Genomic DNA, 20,331 nt, shown 5'->3' with positions numbered 1-20,331 from the left:
TCGCTAACGAGTGAATGAACATTATTCACATAAATACTGTTATTTTTTAAGTAATACTTTGTAGCGTATTCATAGTTACACGCACCGCGAACATCGTTATAATAGGTATATAATAATATATAGCAAGGGTAGCGAACCCATGGCATGCGTTTGAGGAAAAAAAATACATATGATAATAATAAATGACTGATCGCATTGTATAAAAATTAACAGGCAAATACTCTTCAAGAATAAGAATTCCGTTTAATGTAAATATATTATTGCATAGGTCGTTCCTTAGACTTTATGCGTCTATATTATCACACTAACGTCATTAGGCGGCGGAGAATGCCACGCCGTGAACCTCTAATTTTGATCGATTTACGAGGGAATGGGACGACTAGACTCCGGACAATTGGACGCCGCACTGTCGTAGACACGTATACAGAACGTAGACGAGGTATTTTAATCAGTTTCTATCTACTACTTAGTAGTTTTAATTCATTTTACTCTTAACATAATGTATTCTTTATTGCGAATTGAGAATTACCATGCCTAAGGCTTTATATAAAATAAAAAACTCTTTTTTCGTTGGAACTTAAACATATGTACGATTAAATCATTATTTATGTCTGCATATTTACATTCCCACCAACTATTAAATTATAATATAATCATTTAAATATAAATAATAATATTACATATTTTTACCTAACGTCTATTTATTTTCGAATTCCGTGGCGTCCAGTTGTCCGGTGCCAAATCGTCCTAGACCCGTTTACGATGCTTGAGACCACTGTAACGAGAGGATGCCTCATCTGATCGAAGCAATTCTCATATAAATTTGTGCGATAAGAAACAAACTAATGAATATAATAACAAATAATTTCATTTCTACCACAAAAAAATACTGCACCAAATAAGAAACAAAAACTTGGTGAAGTAGTGGTAAATCGGGCAGACAGTTTCAAAATTGGTGGACCGAATGTATGGCGTAATTAATTAAAAGTGATAAATACGTCTGCTTTGTTCTGTGAGTGGTGTCTAGAACATCATCATTTTTAATAGGATTTTTAAAAACTATTCTTTCCTGATGAAAAACTGCTCTGCACGTCAGACAGTTGAAAAATAATATTTGGAAAATTTTGGCACGCGTACATAAAAAGGTTCGCCAACCCTGATATATAGCGATATTACTACACTATAATACGTCAATGATATAATATTCTTTTTTAGCACACTACACTTCAAAAGTTATAGGTATCGAAAGAAAGCATTTTACTACAATTGTTAGAAAACTATCTCGCATAGTAAAAAAATTAATTCATTTCATTGATGGACTGCATCCACTATCTAAGGTATCAATGAAGAGTTTAACTTTTTATATACCACGTTTTTCATATAAATGATTTGTTTGTTCGTGTAAATGAAATGTTTGTTCAAATGAATGAATGTTGAATCATGTAAACTTAAAATTCTATGTATTAATAAAAAACTTTTTATTTTGCTTGATAGAAATACTGAATAAATATAGAATACTGAAATGTCATTTTGACATTTCATATTGATTTCCATTGTAACGCACATATATATAAATAATTTAGTTGCTAGGACCCCCTTAGCAACCAACAATAATAAATTTCCATACAAACCAGAATTAACTGAAAATGAATTCAATTCTGTTTAAAAATCGCTAAAAGTATTAAAAGAATGCATTGTCGTCGTGTTCTGATATATTCTAAAAGTTTCAAATATCTAGCTGGTCGAGAAGTAAGTTAAAAATCTTCAATCGTCCAATACAAATTTTGGACAAAAAAAGAAGAAAATTATACTGGACACACAAGAAAAAATCTGTACCGGACCAACAGGAATACGAGCTAATAAAAACGTGGTAATATTTCAAATCGCATGATTATTTATATCCCGAAGTCTTTCCAATGCCTGATGAATGACTTCCTATTGCTACTTCTACTCAACTCGACTCAGAACATTTTCACGATTTTTCTTCATAATACCTAATCAATAAAATAGTATCAAACTAGACTACAAAAAATTACTTAAAACAAAAATTGAATTGGTAAAACACCCCGGCACAAATATTTTTTCTATGTCAATAAAATATAGTTCGAATTCTAATACTTATATATGATTTTGAGGTGTTCTGAATAATAACGTATGCTCAATACTCAATATAAATAGTAATATACAATTGCTTCCGTATATAATATAAAGTGAATGATTTCATTGCGAAAGTAGCCATATAGAATTGCACACATTTTTAACGTCACTTTTTTGACAGAATAACAGTGCTTGTCAAAATGTTGCATCATATTAATTCTACGGTATTTTTCTATGAGATGGTATGAGTCTAAATACCTATATATATATAACGGTCAATAACCTTTTTCCTGGTCAGCATGAATTTGGACAACGTAAACAATTCGATTTATTGAGAGCAAACGTCGCTCAGAGTAATGTGTCAATCGTTACGACCAGAAGAGATACCGGATCGAATATTGGGTTTTTCTTGACAGTGCAAAATAATATATATTTTATATACTATCAAATTTAATATCTATGCTATCAATTATTATACGCAAGAAGACATTTATCTCGTGGTTCTGGAGACTTATTTTCATTTACTGACATTGACATTAAATTCCATATTTTTATGTATATTTTAAATTAAGTACCTAATATTAAATTAATTTTAATAATTCACAAGATTTGAGAATGTAACATGCTAAATCGAGTGCTTAAAGTCAGACAACGTTATCTACAAAAAAGTGTTTTTTTTTGAGATAACGTTATTTTACATTTATGGCTACATGATAGTCAAACAAAGTTATGTCAATCTTTTCAATTTCTTATTAAATCGTCAGTAAAGTTTAACGCTAACTACATAAGTAACCCTTGTTTTCATATTTTTTTATAACAATCCCTATAAATTTTAACATCATCATAAGCAAGATAAATGTACAATACACAATAAATTATAAAATATTAACATTAGGTTTTAAATAAACATTTTCTTTGTTGAATTACAAGAATCTAAAATAACGATTTTTGGCTCTCATGTAAAGTTGCACTTTTGTAGATAGTGTTGTTTGACACTAAGCCCTCGAAATATTCAACATACATAACTTGAAAATCCAAAGCGAATACCCACTAGAAAATATCACATTTGAAAAATATACTGACTGACTGATATAGACTGCGTTTGAATCCGTATGTCCATTGGTATCACGCCAATCGGACGTCGGTTGGTAATTAAGGTAATTAATACTCTTCGATTTAGAACACACAAAGCGATAGTCAATAATAATGCAGTTTGATAAGCATTTCAATTACGACCTACTAGGTTATCGCAATTAGGTAGGAGGCACTTAGCTTAACTGGTTAAAGCATATTGGTGCGATACTACTCCCTTCGAGATTTTCTTTTCAATTTTGATTTTTTTCTAGTGGATATATATTATATCTGTGGTGTTTTTAAGTTTATGTATGTAAAGTAATATATTTAATGAAAATATTTTTTTACAAATCATTTCACTGTGTAAACATATTGACGCACAGTCGTATCTGTTACGTCATATATAACCGATAAAATTAGTATTTTATGTATGAGTATGGAGGTCCTTTACAATTAATGCAATAAGGTTTTCTCACATTCCGGTTGAAGAACACGTCTCTAATAAAGATTGTAGCAAAGCTTAATGCTTCAATTTAAACTGCCACTGTCCGAATATAGGTAAGCAATAATATTGTTGTATTAACAAATATAATATAACAGCAAATAATATGTTTTTACTTTAGTTATAAAATAAACTAAATTGCGTACATAGGGAAATCAATATTTATTACACGTAAATTATTATATTTATATCTCCACAGTTTGAAATGTGGTGGGTCTTCCTCAACAACCAATGGTAAGTAATAGTGCTTTCTCAACACAGCAAAGACGCGACGTAAGAAGTACCATCGGCCAGTTAGTTACACGCTGAACTTCAACAAGTCTACTTGTTCCGTTAACTTTCGGAGTCGCAATCCGGTTAACTTTAACTAACACGGTATTTCAACAAGTGCGGTGTAACGCCATCTATAGTAAAATAAATGTAAACAATATCAACATAAAAAAGTGTTAGTGACAACTGAACTAGAACTAAAAAGAGACAATTTTATCGAAAGTGGTTAATTGTATAAGCATTTGCTGGATAGAATTAAATTTTAAATAGCCGTACAATAATTTTCTAAAACTATTTTAATCAATCAAGATATATTTTATAAATTATTAATATCTTATTTTTTAATAATAATACTATCGACCGGGGGGGGGGGGGGTACTTGATAGAATTTAAATAAAATTTAAATCCTAATGGATTTAAGTTTTGTATTATCAACTACAGTAAATTCCTAATACATTTCTATTGTTTTCCCAGTATTGTCGATTTTACAACTCTTGAATGTAGTATTATATTGATTGTTATATAATGATCTATTATTAGTGTTTTGACAATCTATACGCATGCTGATTGTGTTATTAGTGATAGGGGTTTTTTTACAAACACTTCAACTATTCATAATTTTTTTGTTATATTTTCTATTGTGATCCTTGTCTTAAGTGAAAAAGTTTTTACCTACTTTATTATATTAATTTATTATATAAGTTAGTATTACCTGTATTCGTTGTCAGTGTGTATTTGCCTGAAGATGCCAAAAGACAAAACTCGGGGCGCAAAAAACGATTGAAATAAAATGGTGCAAAACTTAAATCCATTAGGATCTTATTTTTAATTTAATTAGTTGGGAAAATAATTAGCATGCCTCGAATTTTCTAAATTATTATCAAATATTTTTCTCATGACCATCTACTAAACTGGCCCCCTTATATCGTGTATACATATAAAACAATATATGATTTGATTAAATACTTATTTATTATATTAATTATCTTCGTTTCATTTAATACAAGTAATTGTACTGAATATTTGCCTAAATCTACATTTTTATGCTTGAGTTTTGAGATTTAATAAGTTGATCGAACCGTGTATACACGACTTTACAAAGTAGTGATATTTGACTACGCGCGGGTGTCTGTTGGTTGACATGACATATTTATTTTCTATAATATCAGTGAATAATATAATTAGATCACTTTTTTAAATTTAGAATAATTAATCACAACAAACCTGGGGCGACCAAAAGTGGGATGAAAATGAAAATATTGGGGTTCAATAAAATATATATTCATAAAAAATATTATTTAGTAAGTGCAGCGAACTTAATTTTTATAAACGATTTTTTTGTTAGTATGCTCAAACTTTCAGATAGTGTTTTGTTAACAAGGTTTTACTGTAAATAAATGAAAAAAAGTATTTTGATGAATATCCATTTTCATGATACTAAAAACAAAACTTACGTAAATACAGCAATCGATTAAACCCAGAAGACAGTATCAAAATAGCTCTTAGGTATATAAAAAAAACTTCAATTTTTATCGTATTATAATGATATAAAATGAAACATCATTTTTATAAACTTCTGAATATATGTTCAGTTAAATTATAATATTATATCCACTATCATTCTTATTATGTATATTTATTGCTAAGTCATCATAGGTACACATATATATTTTTATATTTAAACATTCTCCATACAAACAATTTGAAATAAAATTTCTCTTCGAATATTTCGTATTCTGTACAATTGTAATTAAATGGATTTTGGAGTAATACCCAAATAAGTTCTTCTCCATATCATGTGGCAAAACTAAATAAGTAGTTCGTTTAAATAATAAAATATGTCACCTGTTATACAATAACCAATATATATATAATATTATAAAGCTATCTAATATAACAAAATATTTTAGTAGAAGAAAATTGCATGAGGCTATCATAATTTTATCATTATATTTTTGTTTCAAAGAATAGAAAGAGTAAATTTTAGAAATATTTTTTTTTCAATGTGATTAATATAAAAAACGATTAAAAATATTGTCTTAAAAATACATACATAATAAAAGGTATTTAAAATTATTATTTTGTTCATTGAAACAATTTTTAATTCCATCAAGGGTAGTTTATTTTAATTAAAATATCGTATAGACATTACATTATAATCTTTAAGCCTTTGTTGTTATATAATGAAAAATTTTATATTTCATTGGTTTAATTTAATAAGTAATAAAAATCATAAGGTATAATATTAAATTGTATAATTTATCAGCAGAATGAAAAAATTACTTTGGTCCCACATAATAATCAGAGCGCTTAAAACGGATGGCTCATGATTAAAACGAATGGCTATCCAAAAACATAGCGGTCCTAACTTTTCTTTTAATGATTATTATTTTATATTATGAAAACGCAATTAAAATCAATTCACTGATTACTGAAGACTGATTATCTATATTGTTGTGAATGTGTATGGTTGGAGCACGGTAACAATATATTTATATTATTTTTATATTCAATACTGAATGGATATAAATACGTAATTTTTTAATCAAAAATTAAGGAAATCCATAAAAACTTCATAGCCATATGATCATAAGAAATTAAAACACCTTCAGGTCATACGTATTGGTTAAGATATGTATGGACCATAATATCCTATCATACTTTTATTACATTGCCACGCCATAGGCTCTTAATACCCAAAGTTTTATTTCATGATGTTATATTATGCATTCAAACTAAGTTAGTAAAGTAAACATTCACTAAGCAAACATGAATTCAGGATTGATTGAGTGAGTACATTATTTTATTTAAAAAAAATCGACCTTGGTTCACATAGACATAATAATTAAGATAATTCCCATTTGCATACATATAACTCAGTGAAGGCATATATTTTTTTTTTGATAATAAATACTATTATTAATTGCCATGGGACCAAACTGGCAAGGTAGAAAAAACATTAAAAATACTCTCATGAGTGGAGGCTAGAAATAACAGAACCAAAAGCAACTATTGTTTATAATTTCATACTACGTCGGATATATCGTCTCTGTTCTGGCAGAACACACTAACTGGAGAATACTAGTTTTGAGTAATTTGACTTTGAAGTCGTTAAAATGTTTGAAATAATGGTTTATCATGTGAGATTATTAAGTAATCGTAAAAAGAGTGTCTTTAAAATAAAGACTGTTTATTTATTAAGAAGGTTTCCAGACGGTAAAGTTTAAAATAAGGAATATTTTGGTACTAACACAATATGTCATTTTTTCGAATTAGTGTTTTCTGCCAGAACAGTGACGATATATAATAATAATAAATCTATTAAAAAGGCTAGAGGAATGGAAAAAAAACTATATTGATAAGCAATAACATATTCAATTAATTATTTTATATTTAAAATATTCTTCACAATATTAGATATTAGGTACCAATTATTTTGTTAATTCTATTACAATACGATATTTTATTAAATTTAATCGTTTGAGTATAGAGTATGGGTTCATTTCCAGAAACAACTGTCAACATAAATCACTATATTGTAGAATAATTGGCGTTTAAAAAAGTTTGTTTTAAAACGATTAAAAATAAGTTCTTTCACGTGAACGCAAGTTTAATTAATATTAGCACCTAAATAATTTGTTTTACTGCTTGGTGGACAATATAATTTTGTACTATTTTCAAATTTTATAGAATACCTAACCCCCAAGACTGGTTACGTCTTAATTATGACATTTTCATAATTTAATACAATGATATTCTTTTATGTATAGGTAGGTTAATAAATAATAATTTTAATTATTTGTCTATAAATAACTGTCAATCTGCCCGTTTATCTGGTTATAATTAAAAACTATTAGCTTAATATTGATAACTCTTGCGCAGCTTATATAATATTTTAGTATTTTGATTACAATACAGAAGACTTATAGTTTCATCGCAAATGTTGATATCTTAAAATAACTTCTCGAAAAAACGCACTTGCAACAATATGATGTGAGCATGAATTGAGAAGCGGTAGCCCATAAATCAATAATACTTAGAATGTGTCTATTTTTTCAGTGTATTTATGTAAATTGTAGGCAATCATTCGCTTAGTATTTATTTTATAACCAGCAAGTATTTTCGTATACAAAATTTTCATCAATTTTCACTTCGAAGTCCTAGGTAATTCTTTACTTACAAACAATTTATATAGTATCATTTAATATCGTAATAACTAACTAAATTTTATGTCAATTGTATATTTATTATCTTCTTCTTCGTCGTGTCGTGTCTTCAATAGCTATAATGTGTCGCTCCAGAAATTAGCGAAGGCATCACCATTTTCCTCAGCTTGTAGGGACTTGTGAAAATTGCAGCTTACTTGGCAAGCCTTGCATGAAAATAGGTGCTCCATGCTTTGAATTTCACCGTACTCGCAGGTTTGGTCATCGGAGAACCCCCACTTAACCATGTTGTCTAGGGTGCGCCCTACCATGATTCTCAGTCTGTTTAGGGCTTTCCGTGTACTATACTCGTGTCTGGCTCCGGGTGGGAGATGCTCTGCTGGCCTTACCCAATCTTCGAGACACTCAGAGGCTAGGTTCGCCTCCCATGCGGATAGTCTATCTTCTTCGGGTGGGACGGTCAGAGGTATAATGGTTGTCGCCATAAAGCTTTTTGCTGGATTATTTTACACATTTGATACCCATGAATGACTTGTCGCGGGTCCTTCTTTTGGGGTGCTTTTTCAACTCGGACTGCAGTTTGGTGGGCGGGGAGGGGGGTGATTCCTAAAAGCACGCGAGCTTTGGTGACAAGCGTAGATTTCAAGCACCCCGTTACGATCCGGCAGGCATCGCAGGCAGATGCTAGAGAATTAAATTCAGGTGGAACAAAACGATGTTAATGTAATAATAGTACAAAACTTAAAGTAGTTAATAAGAATTAGAATAAACGAAAAAAAATTCAAATTCCATCAATTACTCTAAGTTGATGTGTTTAAATAAATTTGAATTGGATTATTTATTTATAGCTACACTTAAACCTATTACATTTTCAATACCACTTGAAAAATTTCTTTCAAGTTAAAATCACAGTAATATAATTCAGTCTAAGAAAGTCCAATAAACTGGTCTTTCCTGTCAAGTATGAAAACTAAGGTGAAAATTGATACGTAAGAGAAAAATGAAAGTCGTATCTATACATTTATTTATAAAATTATTATTTAGCATTCATTAATGACAACAATTATCGAACATTAAATAATGTTAAATTCGTTATGTAAAACATTTGTTACTTACTATTTCAGCCTAATTTTCAGTCAAATATAGAGTACGTCTATATACATCAAGGAAGCATCTTTTTTTAAACATATTATATAATTTTGAAAACACTTATGAGAAAATATATTATAATCAATAGAAAAAATCTTATTGCAAAAAGTAAGACACCCTGCAGGAATTGAATCTGCATCTCTTGAGTATCGCACCCACGCACATAGTCCACTATACTAAAGAAGTTATACTTAATTACGTACCAAATTATCTATATACGTAATCTGTAAGATGGGTTGTTGTATTGTTGTCATAATTTTCACAGAAAAAAATCATCAAGAAACATCAAACAGAAAAGATTTGAAAAATAATGATATTATAAGGATACTATTATTGTGAATAAGATAATCTATCATCAGCATTGGCCAGATTTGAAAGTGCAATAATTCCAATGTACCAATATTCTCTAGGGATACTCGGAAATAATCGGAACTGAAATATCTTACGGGTAACGAGTAGCAAGTAACCAATCTCGAGTAAGAAAAAATCTGGGATAAACTTAAACACGTGTCAATAATGCGTCATACGTTGAATACTAACAACTGCTCTCGGTTTATGCATTGATGCTCATTTAATTATATATTTACACACACTATTGCACGTGCATAATGCGTGTTTCATTTTTGTAGGACACCACACATTCAACACCTTGCAACATAATGTAGCGTATTGAATATAGCTAATCGGAATTATATATATATTATCTGTTCTTTGGAGACAATATGTTTCTTTTTAATGTTATACCTCGTATTATTAGAGATTATTATAATTATTATTATCCTTTTAAAATTTTAGAATTATTTATTATTGTATGGCTATTAGTAAAAATCGACGAGCTTTAATACATTATTATAACCTTATAATCAACAAAATTTATATTTTTACTATTATAGTAAACTAGCATCTGTAGTATACTTCAGTTTAATTAAATAAAAATATGTGAGGATGCTTTTTTAATTTAAAAAAAAAACATATAAAATAACGTTTAAAATTAAAAGTGTTGGACATATTACAAAGATGTTTAAAACTTAAATGTTTTGATAAATAAATATGAAAAAAGTGATAAAACACGTGAGAAAGAAGAACAACAACTACAAAATGAGAATTTCAAACTTCGGCATCGTCTTTTTTATATATTGCGCATGTTTGCTACGAACAACCACAGGTTAGATTTATTTATTTATCTTGTATTAGACTTTATATTAATATTTATATGTACCTTTTACTATCAGACATAATGAAAATACTATGTTTAGTAATTACATTAAATGATTGTATATTGATAAAGAGGGTCTCAGTCAAAATCTGTTAGTATTTTTCATTGTTATTAACGTAACATATGTGCACAATCAATTATTAATCAATATAAACAATATGAAATATAACATATGTACTTAAGTATATTTTATTTCATGAAGTAAAATAATTTTTACCCGTAGTATATTCACAATTGCTCCACTTTACACGATATTAATGCTTACATGTCGCTTTATGTTATGTTATTGTATTGAAATGAACTCCACCAGTTTATGTGACCGCGGAATTTCATAATGAGCAAGAGAAAACAATATTGCCCCGATTTTTAATTACCTACCTACACCAAGAGTGCAGAAAAATTATCGCATCGCATCTTCTCTATATGCTTAGTAGTATAATAAACACTTACGTATGACTCGAATATATCCTAAAATTTACAATGTAATCTAAACATGTGTTATGTTTCCGGCAACGGAAATCCTTCCCAACGGGCCCCGATCCTTCACGTGGTCCAGTTGAAGGTTTATGTCAGTAATAAGACTCGATGGATGTTAATCTTCAGAGATGTTTATTCTTCAATACTCAATTTACAATTACATGGTGTATAAATAAAAGGGAAAGAACTCAATAGAGAAACAACTCGGTGAGCAGAGCTGAATTATGTTTGAACAAGTTGAATGGTCCGAGTTATATGAATCCAAGGATCATTTACAATAGTATTAATATGAAATAGTAAGTTAGTAATATTAGTGACGCTTAGTTCATGTACAAGGGTTAATATGTGTGTAGTAACACAGCTAGATAGGGTGGATAAATTGGTGTTGATCAATAATATAATATTGAGTAAGTACATTGTAATAGTCGAAGTCACACCGATCGAATTTTCTTAACAATAGTACATTATTAGTAACTTAGGGTATCGATGAATCAACAAAAGACAATTTATTGTAATTGTGGAGATATTATACAGAGGGTAGCTACAGATCCATGACACATGTGTCATTTATAAAATCATTTGATATTCACCACCTTATTCGTCACTCATATTTTTATGCGTAGTCTATCCCAATTTATATAAACAAAAATATTTCCAATAATTACTACGGAACAAATGCTGGATTTTATAAAAAGATTGTAAATCAAAAATCATACGCACAAGAGACCGCCCAGACATTGCCGCCAAACCAAATGCGCCCGTACCAGTTCTATTCAATACCGCCCGGACAAATCCACCTAGACAAAACCGCCCGCAAAAATACAAAAATATATAAGAAAAAGTGCTTTTTTGGTCTTTTTAATTGCGTATCCATAGAAATTTATATACTTATATACGGTTGCAGCTGTTAGTAGAGTGATAACTTAAAATCATCAGCTTTTAACACTTAGTTAATGCCTTTGTATGGTAGTATTTGTAATTTAGGATATTTAAGAAGTTTGCCACACAATATTCAAATTTAATTTTAAATAATTTATATTTTTTCTATATCTTTATTCATAATACTTTTTTTTTTATTTGAGTATCTAAAATATAATAATATTATCTAAAATAGGTATTATGTACAAATAAAAATTGTCTTATTAATTCTAAATTGTTTTGTTGCAGATCGTTATTAAGTATTTTATAAATTATATATTATTATAGCACCTATATTAGTATGCACAATACTTTGACTATATTTATATTATCTATGTGATATTAAAGTACCTCAAATGTATACATTATTTATGAATACCTTCGCACAGTAAAATTTTGTTACCCTGAACTTCATCACACAATGTAACAATTATCATTCATACTTTGTTCATAATAATCACTCTGCAAGAATCTATTCACTCAGAAACACTAATACATCTTTGTAGATTAATGTACATCTACGTTACAATACTACTTAGAACTGAGTTCTTTTCTGCAGTTTTTGTGATATATGAATATATTAAACTGAAATGAACTTGGGATGTAATATGCAACTTGAATTCAACATGGGATAAATATTTGTTTTTTTGCGGACATTCGCTAAAACCACCATGCAACGCAATAAGAATAAAAATACATAAGCACCTTGAATAAATAATACTCATCCACATTTTTTATAACCGCTTTCTTCTTCTAAAATCATACTATCTGGATTTATTTATTAGCGCTTTTAAATTAGTTGGTAATTTTAGTTGACCCTACTTAGGTATAACTATCAAGTTTAGCGAGCTCTCTACAGTGCAAAAAATTATGATAACAGCAATATCATTGGCGTCGATACTTTTGAAATTGTGTATAATTGTCTAGAGTCCCATTTGCATAAAAACAACACAAGCGACGAAATAAATTGCCGAATCACCCTCACTAACAGGTACTTACTATTTTGGTCTCCAAATGATTCTGAAGAGCAAGGCACTTTCAAAAAAAACCAAACTAATTGTATGTAAAACTCTCCTGCACCCAGTATTAACGTATTGATTAAAATGCAGGGCACTGGGCAAACAGGAAGAGATAAATATGGATATTTTTGAGAGGAGAGTTTTTAAAAGAATATTTGTGGTTGTTCAACAAAATGGTATTTGGAGATCAAGGCATAATGAGAAACTGTACACACTTTATGAGGACAAAAAAAAATCATAACACGTATGAAAGTGCAGAGACTGCACTGGATCAACCATGTGCATATTATAATGTCGGAAGATATACCAACAAGGCAAGCTATGTACGCAACGTCTAAGACCTAGATAGCTGAAATTGAGATGACTGGACTGCGCCACATAAGATTTAAGAATACTTGATCAAATAAACTGGGAAGTGTTGGCGTTGGATTGTCCAAAACGGAGAGGAGGCCAAGATCCACCAAGAGTTGTAGTTACATAAAATATGATGATGATCTTATAAGAAAAAAATAACATACATCATTATGTAATATACCGATGGCTAACATTGTCAATTAATTAATAGACTTGAGACTTTGTGTGGTTCTCTTGACTAGTATAAATTTTATAGTTACTCATTATGCCCAGCATACAACTTTCCACATCACGCTTTGCTAATCTCGAGCCTTTTTGTACTGTCGGTGTATATTTTACAAACATATTGAGGCGTCTAATTACAAAAAGCGACAAGTCCACAATTCAATATTTTCGGGAAACAAAGTTTTTGTGTTTCAAGCTTCAATTATTTGTTTTAACGTGAGATTATTTTTTCCGTTGTATTCTATGTCAAAATTAGAACCAAATGGCAATTTGTTTCAGCCGATAAACTCTTAAATGTAATAAATATAGGCAAAATAAAATTGGCCGTAGCGCTATTTGTATCTCACTTTTTAATTTACTCCGCGTAAGGCACATATTTCCGTGGCACTGATGCTACAGCATATGAGACGCCCTTTTCAATATTGAACGTTCTCTTATTGGTTGACTTAAACACGCGCGAAATCAACCAAGCTTCAAATAATATGAAACACGGACTTGGCGCTTTTTGTAATAAATCGAGACTTAAAATATTTTTTTTCGTAAGGTTATGTCGCGTTTTGGAATTAATAGATCAATACATATTGTGTAAAATTATACAAAGAATACGTGCGTAATTTTTTCTCGATTTTGACCAAATGTGGATTTTATCGTACATGATAATATTTTTATGATGGATTCTTGATTACTAAACATCTATAAGATATTTCGAAACCATATTTCAGTAAGTATATATTCATCGTTTTCTTAAATTATGTACGAATAAAGAATTGAACTCATTTTTTTACAATGAAAATATCGCATGCTGCTCAATTTTATTCGGTTTTGATTGACATAAATAATAATACCTATACTTACAAAAAAATATATGAACGCTCTATATTTTTTTTTGTTTGGAAAGTTATAAAATTATTAATTTGCGCCAAATAGGTCGGAAACCATTTTTATATTATTTTTGATATATAATTATAATTTCAAAAATATTTTTATATGAATTACGTTCAAAATTTAATAGCTCCCTCTTTGACTACTTTTTGGATCCACTAATACTGCTAAGCCAACGTGATTGAGCACATATTATTATCTTTTGACCTTTATCATCCATTTGACATATCATCATAATATAACAATAAGGAGAAATTGTTCTTAAAGCAGCGTGTATGAGAATTTGATCCGTTTCTCACAAAACACACGGTGGCAGAGCATATTATCACGAAGAGCCAACAATAGCATCCGCACAGTAACAATCGTCGGGTTCAAATCCCCTTAACTCGTACTCGCTTATGCCTGGCTGGTTAACTGCGGGCCGAGATTAATATTATCGTTTAATTTTAAAATTAAATACATCAATGGATTAGTACACATACTAATTAGTAATTTAATTAGTAATAAGTAATTTAGTTCCAGTTTTATATGTCTTGAGAAATTTGATTTGAAAGATTCGAATCAATTAATTTTTGTAAATATTTTATTTATTCAACAAATCATCATCATCATCCGGGGTCAATCCACTGCTGGATGAAGGCCTCTCCAAGCTTTTTCCAACTCTCTCGGTCCTGTGTCGTTCGCTGCCACGTATTTCCGCCGGACTTTACCAGTTCGTCAATCCAGCGGCTTTTAGGTCGACCCTGTGGCCGTTTTGTACCCCTTGGGTATCATTGGATGACGGCATTTGTCCAGCGGCCGTCCTTTCGGCGAGCAATGTGCCCCGCCCATCTCCATTTCAGCTGTTTGTGCAACTTCTATTACATCGCGTACTCTTGTCTGCTTCCTAACCCATTCGTTTCTCTTACGGTCCTTTCGCGCGATGCCCAACATGCACCTCTCCTTGCCTCGCTGTGTGACAACAAATTAATAAGATTTAAGAATGCAGGATTCGTTATTGAAAATACATATTTAAATAAGAAATACATTAGAAAATATTTTTTTTAATTATATAAATATACATATATTCTTTTTAATACTACAATAAATTAGCAATAGAAGCGAAAAAATTACAAACACACAGACTTTGAAAACATCGTATTAATATTAATTATAGTGACCTCACGTGGAATCGAATCCGGAGCGTTTAGGGCACTGATATATGATGGTACACACCAGTGGCGAAGGATGGAGCTAGGCTGTTGAGATCCACCATAAATAGTGCACAATAATTTTTGTTAGTCATACATATTTGTTTTCATTGAAATAAGACTACAATAAAATCATACATAAATTTGGATGTTTTATAGATAGAATGATATTTTTTATCTATTACAATTTGGTTAGGCAGGGGTTAACGAATATAAAAAAATAGCCAATAATATGTATAATATTATGTATTATTAATCCAACGAAAACGTGTGCACAATTTTGTCTTATTGCCCAAAGTATACCAAAATTAGTATGGTTTGTCTTAGGCATGTTTTAATTGATTTTTAAAAACTAAACAACACCATCTGTAAATTGTAGTCTTAGTTCAATAAAAACAAATACGTATGACTAACAAAGTTTAATGTGTACTATTTATGGTGGATCTTCACAGCCTACATCCACCCTTTGCTACGGGTACATACTTACATAATATTATTTTGATACGTAGTGAGACTCGTACCCTCATCCATTTTGTTACAGCCAACAAATGCATGTTGGATTTTTTTCTTGACGTACAAATACAGTTTAGTTTTAGATTTTCATAGTTAACTTTTAAAAAAATAACTGGTCATAAAGTACGCTTACGTCAAACGAAATTCGCAAACACATCCCTACACACATTTACATATTACATATTTATAATTGAATAATATGCAACACTACTTATCATTAAGTTATATATGTAAAATTTTACATTTATGTAAATAATTGTGTCACATTTACCGGAAATTTAAGTATAAGATGATAATCCTATTAAAGTAAATGATGAGAATTTATGTAATATAAATTTATGGTGGCGTTAGTCTACATAATAATATTATTTCATATAAGTTATCATGTTTGATTATTATTTAAATATGATTAAAATGTGAGAAAATGGAGAGTCTAGTATTTCACTCTACAATATCTATAATTCTAACCGTATATTCTTAGTAAAGAAGAACAAAAAATACTGATTAATAAATTTGAATTTTTCTAGTTTTTACTTATCAAAAAGATGACATTTTTTAATATATTATTTCATAACTACAATAATATTATTATTATCAGCATACGTACAGAATTTTAAATAATTGAATCAATATTTCTGATACATAAAATTTACTTGCTTATTAATTTTAAAAAGAAACACTTAGAAATTTATCATACTAATACTTAAAACAGTATTATACAAACAATTAAACATTTTCATGGAGGCATATATTCAAATAACGAACAATTTATCCATTAGAATTTTGAACCACGTTATGTTACATAGAATTTCAGTTATAAATTCATAATTCTGATCTTTAAGTTTACTGTCAAGCTATTTAAAACCCCTGGCCAATGTTATAATATGTAGGTGACTCAACTGGATCGTGCGATGGTAACTACTGCACAATTCTCAAGGACATGACAATACATCACTCGCTTTCTTTTTAAGAATTCTATGAATGGACGTATATTGTAATTATAATATACCATGGTATTGTATCTACTTTAATTTAAAATTATTGTAATATGATATTTTATAAAGGTATTGTATTTAAATCGGTGATGATTTATTTAAGCTAGAATTTACCGAAGGGTTCAACTGTCAAGGTCCCCGGGCTCTAAAACTAATTAAAACAACATGGATCATTTTTACTTCCTCTTATGTTAATAGAGTCTGAAATTTCAGGTTTGTTAAATATCGATAATAAATTCATTGAAGGGCAAAAATTTAGGCAAGTAATATTAATCAAATATAATTTCTTTATAATTTTCTTTCTGTCAACGATAGACGAAACCGGTACAAAATTTAATTAATAAAGTGGAATAAGTACTATAAATTGTTTTTTATTTAATTAAACATTTAATTAATCAAATAATAATCCAATGTAATTTGTTTTATTACGCACGGTTTTATTTATTTTGGACCTTCAATATGTGTTATCACAATACTCGATCTTACCCTGGATGAACTATTTGAATTAAAAAAATGGGGGGACTAGCTATGACGATTTTGACACATCTTTCGTCGCTTTTGAAATTTGAGCTTAAATTTATAGTGTATCTTTCATATTCTGATACTGCTACATAATAATAATTAATATATTCTATCGACGAGATTTTTTTATAAAACACACTAATCATTCACTTAGTCACTTTAATAAATGGTGAGAGCTTTTTAAAATGCTTTATAAAAACCCATCAGTTCAATAGATATTATAAATAATAAATTTTATAGATAAAAATACTTGGTAGATATTTTTTTATTGACTTTATAAATAATGTTAACTAAATTTTGTGTTTTTTTTTAAACATGTTAAACGGCTAATATTCATAAAATTACTTAAAACCTTTAACTGTCATTACTTATACCATTTCTAGTCGGTAGGTAATTATTATTAAGAAAGATACTGTTAAGTAATATAAAATTTAAAAAAAATACATTTAGGTACTGATATAAAATTACCGTAACAAAAAGAACAATTGATTTTTTTACGATATGCTTATAAATTCTCTAAGAGAATACAACAAAGTTTATCACGATTTTTATCAATGAAGTCGTAATTTTTTATTCTGATACGCGCTTAAAAATAAACTACAAATTTGTCTTTTATTGTTATTTTTTTTATTATTAGATATTGCAACTGGTAATTCAACTAATAACTCTTCTTCAATAATGCATATTTTATTGCAAACCCAAGCATTTATTACTTATCTCACATGCCTCAAAACAACATTGGAAATAAAATATATTGTAATATTCTAATTGATTTAAGTTATATACTGCTGAAAGGAAACCCCCAGGTTGCAAAAACAACTCGAATGGATTAGTACAAAACTTAAATCAATTATAATTTAGATTACATCGGCGGCTCTCGTTGTGCAGTGCGTAAGGCGCTTGCCTTCCACCCGACAGTTCTTGGGTTCGATTCCCGGTCAGGACACACAATATTTATGTGTTTTTCTTAAAGCTTGGATGTTTGTGATTGTTCAAAATTACTAACAACCACCTTGTACGAAAAAGCAAGGACTTGGTTATTAATAATTCTAAAAAAAAAATAGAGTACATCAAGTACCCTCGGTTGACAGTATTAATTTAATTTAATCACATTTGCCGTAAGCTATTTACTTATTGTACTATAATTGACACTATGAAAATGCATATTACATAATTTGTAATGAGTTGTTTATCGCCTTATATATGATTAAATAGGTTAGGTTAGGTAAGTTTTTAGTTACAGGACTTTTTAAAGTATTAAAAAAATCATGATGCACACTCGTTAAGAATTTATGTAATATGAGAATTAGCTTACCTATCATTGTTATTTTTTGAACACTGTTGACAAAAAATTACGTCAGCTCTATTGTGAATGTTTTAAAAAGAAGATAAATGCATGATTAATTATTAACAATTATTTATATTGATTGTTCACTTGTTTGTTTTCAACCAAAGTTATCAAGAAAAAACTTCAAAAGGCCGGCTATGACTCCAATAATTCTCACACTTTCTATTCGGCAATATCTGGCTGAATGAAATTCCTTTGTAACTGAATTATACAATTAAATTTAATCTTTAAATACAAACTAGGACTTAACTTTTTTTGAATTGTTTTGTGCATCTAAATTGAGGCTCTATCATGCATAACTACTAATGCCAATTTATTACCGCTTATTGTGATAAAAAAAAAATATTTTTTTTTTTAAATATTACAGCATAATCCTATCTCTATATTATTTGTATGTATTTTGATTTTTTAATATACACATACCGATAAAAATCAGCAACTAAGTATACAATGCAAACATTAAAGTAATAATGGACACATAAGAATAATAATGCTCCTTAGTTATGGCCCTGCTCATATAAACTTGAGTCTGCTTATACAAATTGCTTTTCTTCGAAAACAGTTGAGTACCTATAGATTAGATTCACGTACATGTCTTTATAGCATTGTTATTCTATTCAGCTTAAATATTAGCTCAAATAATGTCACATAAAAAATCTATTCAAACTTGTATCCCTCGGATTGAAACCATGTTTGATCCTAATAAGATCAAATGGGCTTCCACAGAGTAAAGGTTTTGTATTAACATTTTTTTTTTCGAGAAATGGATGTTAGCCACCTGCCCAACCTTCCATACTCTGACTCATAAACAAATTGAAAAACAATATGTGTACTTGCCAGACTCAGGATTTGAACCTGGGACCCATGACGTTATAGGTTGACGCTTAAGCCGCACGCCCATTGTGGCCGTTTACAATATTACATTTACGTTAAAACAATTGAAAGATCTCAAAGCCACCTAGGAATCAAAATAAACACCATTATTTGTTAATACATTGATTGACAAACACAAAAACCAATATTAGCACCCTGGACGTTTGGGAGTAACTAGTATTTAACAGATTGCTTAACGAGCCACATGCTCAGCGTACGTCAAAACGGAGCTTTTATGCCATTTTCAAAACATGATCCTGGACATTCCTTAAACGTTGTAGATAATCTATTTACATACTTTGAAGCCTTATTATCCATTATATTTATTTTAAACATTTGATTACTGCATAAAGTGTTTTTATTACATAAAATAGTATTCTTTTAAACCTCTCGCTCTAATGTTTTAGAATATAGTCATATTTTAGTACATAAATGTGCAGTGGTGTTAAGATTTTTTACATTTATTAATTTTTAAACGCATTTACAAAACTATTAGTATAATTTATGACGAGATTTCCTTAAAAGAAGACATTCCTTAAAA

The 20,331-nt window shown here is 29.3% G+C and overlaps 1 protein-coding gene across 1 annotated transcript in view; it reads left to right on the top strand.

The window, feature by feature from the left end:
* The first annotated feature begins 4,105 nt into the window (after positions 1-4,105).
* Positions 4,106-20,331, top strand: part of Cad89D (cadherin 89D) — a 194,530-nt gene continuing 178,304 nt past the window's right edge. Inside the window, exons 1-2 of the mRNA XM_085945290.1 lie at positions 4,106-4,165; positions 10,152-10,423. Of these exons, the coding sequence (XP_085801416.1) occupies positions 10,309-10,423 (115 nt within the window). The 5' untranslated portion in view covers positions 4,106-4,165; positions 10,152-10,308. The remainder of the gene's footprint in view (positions 4,166-10,151; positions 10,424-20,331) is intronic.

The sequence above is a fragment of the Rhyacophila brunnea genome, unplaced genomic scaffold (assembly GCF_057557595.1).
Source record: "Rhyacophila brunnea isolate RB1 unplaced genomic scaffold, BYU_Rbru_1.0 scaffold_18, whole genome shotgun sequence".
Taxonomy (NCBI): domain Eukaryota; kingdom Metazoa; phylum Arthropoda; class Insecta; order Trichoptera; family Rhyacophilidae; genus Rhyacophila; species Rhyacophila brunnea.
Note: the sequence above shows the minus strand (reverse complement) of the source record. Positions and strands in the feature narration are given on the sequence as shown.